General features: G+C 36.4%; 1 protein-coding gene across 1 annotated transcript in view; it reads right to left on the minus strand.

Annotated features, from left to right (window-relative positions):
• Positions 1-2519: 2519 nt before the first annotated feature.
• LOC112028157 (subtilisin-like protease SBT5.4) overlaps positions 2520-7137 on the minus strand; it is a 6331-nt gene continuing 1713 nt past the window's right edge. Inside the window, 11 exon segments of the mRNA XM_065770391.1 lie at positions 2520-2601; positions 2603-3065; positions 3396-3609; positions 3712-3826; positions 3911-4156; positions 4285-4382; positions 4471-4993; positions 5434-5533; positions 5842-6012; positions 6102-6199; positions 6279-6369. Of these exon segments, the coding sequence (XP_065626463.1) occupies positions 2520-2601; positions 2603-3065; positions 3396-3609; positions 3712-3826; positions 3911-4156; positions 4285-4382; positions 4471-4993; positions 5434-5533; positions 5842-6012; positions 6102-6199; positions 6279-6369 (2201 nt within the window).

Consider the following 7137-nt stretch of genomic DNA (forward strand, 5'->3'; position numbering starts at 1 on the left):
GGGTAAGTCAGACTCATAGGACTGAAGAGATCCTACAAGCTCATCAACAGGGATGGAGTCCACATCCTTGCTCTTAGTAATGGCAGTCACTTGGGGTCTAAAGTCTTCAGTTAAAGATCTAAGTATCTTCTTAACAATTTTAGGTTGATCATAGATTTCACCCAAATTAAAAGCAGAATTAACAATATCATTCAGTTTGGCATAAAATTCATCAAATGATTCATCATCAGACATCCTAATGCTCTCAAACCTAGAAGTTAATTGCTGCAGTTTGTTTATCTTAACTGTCTTTGTGCCTTTATGCATAGTTTGGAGGATTTTCCAAGTAGTATGAGCAACCTCAACATTAGAGATCCTCTTAAATTCCTCCATAGAAACAACATTGAAGATGACATTCATAACTTTGCTATTGAAGCCAGCTGCTTCTTTTTCAGAAGTTTACCATTTACTCACAAGAGTAGTGGGCTTCTCCCATCCGTATTCAACGGAATTCCAAACTCTCTCGTCAATGGATTTCAAGAATGCTTTCATCCTTACTTTCCAATAAGCATAGTTATTCCCATCAAAGTGAGGAGGAACAACAAGAGAGTGTCCATGCTCCATGACAACAGGGATCAAGGATCAGCTCAGAGATCAAAAAATCTCAAACAAAAGAGCTACCCGCTCTGATACCACTTGATGAAAATTTAGACCCCTTAAACACACAACCAGATTGAGTAGCATAGTTAATTAGCCAAGTTGTTATTTAGTCAAATTAAGCAATTCTAGATTAAAACAATTAAACAATCATATCAAGAATATATAGTAGCAGAATAATAAATAACACAAGATATGATCACCCAAGAAAACCAAACCGGTAAAAAACCTGGGGAGGATTTTACCCACCGATCCTCAAGGCAAAACTGAATTCACTATGAAAGAATCGAAGTTCATACAAAAGGACTTACAAGTTCCCCGCTCGACTTCCTAATGCTACCTATCAATAGAACTTACTGACACGACCCCGTGCAAGCTCCGAATCCACAGACTCCTTCTTTCCTGAATTCTTCAATCAGCTACAAGCACCCACGCTTGATATTCTTTAAGCTTCAATGGTAGCAACCTAGTTGATCATCAAGATGTTGAAGTAATCCCTATCTTGAAAACCTTAAACTTTGTGTAAAGAAAAGCTCCTCTAGATCTCACAAGAGATTTACACAAAATAGCAATGTATAAGCAACAATACAACTGAAGCAATTCTAAAAACGTGGCTAGGAAAATTTAGACCCCTTAAACACACCACCAGATTGAGTAGCCTAGTTAATTAGCCAAGTTGTTACTTAGTCAAATTAAGCAATTCTAGGTTAAAACAATCAAACAATCATATCAAGAATATATAGTAACGAAATAATAAATAACACAAGATATGATCACCTAAGAAAACCAAACCGGTAAAAAACCTGGGGAGGATTTTACCCACCGATCCTCAAGGCAAAACTGAATTCACTATGAAAGAATCGAAGTTCATACAAAAGGACTTACAAGCTCCTTGCTCGACTTCCTAATGCTACCTACCAGTAGAACTTACTAACACGACCCCGTGCAAACTCCAAATCCACGGACTCCTTCTTTCTTGAATTCTTCAATCAGCTACAAGGACCCACGCTTGATATTTTTTAAGTTTCAATGGTAGCAACCTAGTTGATCATCAAGATGTTGAAGTAATCTTTATCTTGAAAACCCTAAGTTTTGTGTAAAGGAAAGCTCCTCTAGATCTCATAAGAGATTTACGCAAAACAGCAATGTAAGAGCAATAATACAACTGGAGCAACTCTAAAAACGTGGTTAGGGTTTTGCCTTATATACCTAGGACAAAAACATAAAACCCTAAACGTTTAATGAGTTAAGGCTGAGTTGGAAAAACTGCAGAAAACGCAATCTGGTCGACTTTCGATCGATCGAGTCTATTCTTCGATCGATCGAGCCAGACCGAAATGCCCCAATGCATCTACAGTCTCTCGATTCCAACTTTACAATAATTAATCAACTTTGAGCAAGCTTAAACAAGACTAAACATATTGTTTTGAATATGGTTTATCAATATTACAAATTAGAGTTTTAAATACATAAATTCCTAAACCTTTAGAACCTAACACAACTCACTAACAACATTTTTTTAAACAACTTAAAATTTTAATTGAATTAGGTTTCTATTAAACCAATATTCTATGCCCTTTTTAGAGGTGTGAAAAAGAGTACACAGCCTATTTAATTCTTTTTTTTTTCTTACACTAGTTATTATTATATTATTTTTATTTTTATTATTATTACAAGTCATTATGTAGAAGTGAGCAATGCCAAGAGATTCAATCACAGCTTTCTCTCTTGTTCTTAGTAAAAAATCACATTTACTAATCCAAAAAATGACACAAAGAACAAGAATATTAAAACAATTGAAGAGAGCAAATCTAATGAATCTATTACCGCGCTACTAACCAGAGGTTGACTCCTAATTACTAGTCACTAGCCTATCTTGCTAATCAGTGGCCAAGAGGCATACCAACTACTATTGTACTCCTTACATAGTGATTGCCATCAGTCCAAACTATCACTCCAAATACAGTCTTCAGTTCCCATTCCAGCAGTTTTCTTGGTCACAGTTAACTTGAAAATCCTCTCTTCTCCAATACTCTCAAATTTCAAAATTTTAGGCTCAACATGAACCGAAATTCCAATGGGTTCTCGGACACGAGCTACATAGGTGCCCGGTGAGCCAACATTCTTGAGCTTTCGAGTCACATTTACTGACCGAGATAGATTAGTAACTGTTATGGATGGATAGTTGAAGTCCAAAAGACTAGCTGACTTGGGACATTTATAAGGAGCCTCGGTGAAGAGTTCAAGTAAAGTTTGGTTATACCCAGAAGCGCAAAGAAAGTCCAAGTAATCATTGACAGTTAAGTCATAGACCAAACCAGGATCCATGGCACGGTTTGGTCGTATGTGGCCAGCACCATAACTGAATGGCGTTGCCTTGATAAAAGATCCATCTAGGATTGGACTCTTAGTGTTGTCCCTTCTTCTAGCTGTAGAAAACATTCACACACACCAAAAAGTAGGTACAAGATATAGTTAAAAAGTGGATACACCAAAGAGAAAATTAGTAACAAAAGCACAGTAAAATCCTATGCATATGAATCATTTCTTTCACAATGCACGTAAGAGAATTTGTTATTTTGTGTCATAGACTCATAGTTGTATGCAACATCTCTCTCACATGGGAATGAACTCCACAAGTGAATGACATATCCCCATAAGAGAGATTTGCACTCGCACACAATACCACCTCCGATAAAAAAGAAGATACATATATATCTGATGTTTAGAGCTGAATCAAATTCAATTAAAGGTCTTACCGGTTGTCATGAGTGCGGATTTTATGGCAGATGGGCTCCAGTCAGGATGGAGTTTCTTAAGAAGACCAACAACTCCAGAAACATGAGGGCAGGACATAGATGTGCCAGACATGGTGATAAAAGGAATCCTACGCGTATCAAAATTTTCTTCTGTAGGGCTTGCTTCTCCAGTGTAGGCAGCTATGATGTTCACTCCAGGAGCAGTAACATCCGGCTGAACATTAAGAAAAGCAAATAATTGGTTACTTGGTAGTGAAATGTAAGAAAAAAATTACTTCAGCCAACACAGAAAACAAGATTAGACTCAAAGCCAAACCTTAAGAATCTCGGGTGTAACTTGGCTAGGACCTACGGACGAGAATGAGGCCATGAATGGGGCAGGCCTTTTGTTAATTTTTGCTGTAGGGGCCGTAATATATCCCAATGGATCACTGTTAATTCAAGAAACTAATAAGTAAATTGACAAAAGTGTTTGGTGTTGGAGAGAGAAATATACAGAGAGAAAGAGAAAGTACTTCTTAGAATTGATGTAGGCAAAGACTGCTACACCGTCTTTATAGTTAATCTGTGTTGCTGGTAGTACGTGAGGATCGGCAATAATTTCATTACCATCGAGCTTATCATTGCAAAGAATCATCCCAACTGCCCCAGCAAGAGCTGCTTGTTCACCTTTGTCTACTCTTGCGGTTTCCCCTCTCAAACAGGTCAGAATTTTACCCTCAGCCTTTTTCGGATCCAATGTACCTGGTTTACAGAGCATACTGCGTAGCACAAACATAATAACAATTACACATACAATTAATAGTAAGTCACTACATATACAAGCTTCAATTAGGAGGCCTTTAATTGAAATTTCGAAGAGGAAATCTGTCAAACAATTTGTTCTTACGCGTCTTTGGCAGATGCATTAGCAGCTTTAGCATGTGCAGCACTAACAAGTGGGTAGAATGTATCCCCAGCTGGCAAGGGTTTAGACATGCTTGCTCCCTATTATAAAATGACACAAAGTCTCAAAACAAATGATAGAATAAAGGAATTTTTTGCTTAAAAAGAGGGATGGAATAGAAAGATAAACCTTGAATTGCTTCCCATTTCGAAGTTTAACAAAAGATTCGAATTCTCTGTCCAAGGTGCTAGCTCTAACAGTTATCATCCAAGGTGCAACATTTGATTTTGGTCCAGAATTTCCAGCTGAGCTTATTACAACAATACCATTCTTAACAGCATGGAATGCCCCGATTGACATACCATCATTAAAGTAATCAGTCGGATTGCCACCAAGTGACATGGAAAGCACATCAACCCCATCATGTATGGCCATATCAAAGGCTGCCATTATATCATTGTCAAAGCATTCACTCCCATTAATTGGTTTCCAACAGACCTTGTAGGCCGCAACTCTGGCTTTTGGGGAACCACCTTTGGCAGTTCCATTACCCACACCAAGTACACTTGCCCCAGGAACAAAGTTCCCTCCTGCAGTTGATAGTGTGTGAGAACCATGGCCTTCATGGTCAAGTGCACTATTAAGTGCAGAATTGAGTGGCCCAGTAAAATTAAAATAGCCTTGGTTGAAGTATCTCGCTCCAATTAGTTTCCTGCATTAATCAACCAGGAAAAAAAAGGGTTTAAGTTCTTAGGAATGCTTGCACATCATTGGAGAATGAATATTGGACCTTTGAGCTTATTGTTGTGCATTTGAATGTACAATTCTAAGCAAATGATGCTAGTGCTAGTACAAGATTACAACCATCCCAACAAATATATATGACAGTAAGAAAGTGAAACTGAATTTATGCCAAAGTAACCAGCATAATGGTATTAGATCATGTTTTGTTAAATAATGGAATTTGAACTAATGGTTTCTCTGATAATTTACTGTTTTACCAATTTGACTTACAAGAAACATTCAAATTTATTCATCGGAAACGAAGTTTAGATTTTAATCAAAAAAAAAAAAAAAAAATTAATTTCAAACAATCAGTAGTCAGTACTAAGGCAATATGGCAAAGATACTGAATCATTAAGTAGAGTAGACCTGTTGCAAGGGACTGTATCATTTTGACAGATTCCTTTCCACTTTGATGGGATGGGTCCATAACCTGTGCCGCTGAAGCTCTTTGATTTTGGCCATACACCTACAATACCACCAAATCCGGGACTTAATAGATTGAAAATTTGAGGTTGACACAACTTCTCTCACACTTTTTTAAGATGATAAATTGTCAATGATTTTCACATTAACAATTAACTTGCCAACAGTTTGTGAAAAATATTGTAGGGGTAGACTTATTATATTTCAAAAGATCAAAATTTGAAAGGACATTGTCCCATGCCAAGATTTATGGGACCTAGTAGGACCTACAGGCTACAGTAAATGCTGACATTGGGTGGCAAAACAAATACTGGTAATGAGGAACAAAGCAAAGCCCGGAAAAGAAATTACCTGTGTCAAGATTTCCAATAATTATGTCTTCACCAAAATTGGCCTTTTCCCACAAGGAACTGGGGTGTATCACACCCCCGATCTCTTTTTCCATTAACATAAATTCCCATGAATGGGTTGTGTGTAACTGTTTTCCTTGGTTCAAAAAAACCGACACAACTTTTGGATGCTCTGCATGGCAGTTAATATATATACTTCATTAGCACGATATATATACATATATAGAGAATGAAATTGCATACATGCTTCTATAAACTCACTTGCGATTTCAGCCGCCATTTCCTATTCAAGGTTGGCAGAAAAACCATTGATATGTCTTTGATACGAGTAGATAATTGCATCCTTTGCAATCTCTTTACTGCATGAAAACAAATGAAAAATAAAAAATGAAAGTAATTTTTTTCTAAAACACAAAAATTAGGTACCACGTTGCTTACCTTCCCAAGAATGATCCAAGGAAGTCATAATGAGAATCAGTCACACGATCAAAATCAGCCTCAGAAACTTCTGGACCGTGTGCATGTGATCCTAACTCCTAAGTACACTATATAAGACTTTCAGAATGAACAAAATGAAAACAGATTAGTTTTTGTACTTTGTAAATTGTAAAAATGCATGCAGAAGAGAAAATGATGATTTAATTAGCTTTAGGATGTGGGACAATGACTGCCACACGCGAGTCCCTTTTTTTTGTCTCAAAAAAAAAAGTACTACTATATAACTGAAACCTTTGACTTTTTGTTAACCTTTTTATATTGTGCCACCTAAGCTTTAGAATCCTCACAATTTTACACATCATCTAATTTTTGTTATTTTTAATTCTTATTTTCTTTTCTTTTACTAATACATACATACATACATACATACATATATATCATATCATATCATATCATATCATATATAATAAAAATTGGGCTTAGACGCCGTGGTTGCGCCACATGGCTTCACCAAAATGCAAAAATTTTCTTAAATTTTTAGATTTTAAGAAGAAAAAAAAAATATAAGTTATCATAGATTCACATTTCACGCGTTAGATAGACACATATGTAGAGTCCCTCACATTCACAAAGACCGACCTACAATGTGTGGCTAAGGCCAACTATAAAACCCCGGTGAGGTTTATATTAATCAACTGTAAGACTGTATGTATCCCACAAAAAAAAAGGAAAAAAAAAAGTTGTTGGTGAAGATAAGAAGTTGATCGGCAGAGAAAAACCAACTGTAAAACCGTATATATCCCAAAAAAATTCAACTTCTTATCTTCACCAACAATGGTTTTTTTTTTTTTTTTTTTGG

This window comes from Quercus suber, unplaced genomic scaffold, assembly GCF_002906115.3.
Source record: "Quercus suber isolate HL8 unplaced genomic scaffold, Cork oak 2.0 scaffold_30, whole genome shotgun sequence".
NCBI classification, from domain to species: Eukaryota; Viridiplantae; Streptophyta; class Magnoliopsida; order Fagales; family Fagaceae; genus Quercus; species Quercus suber.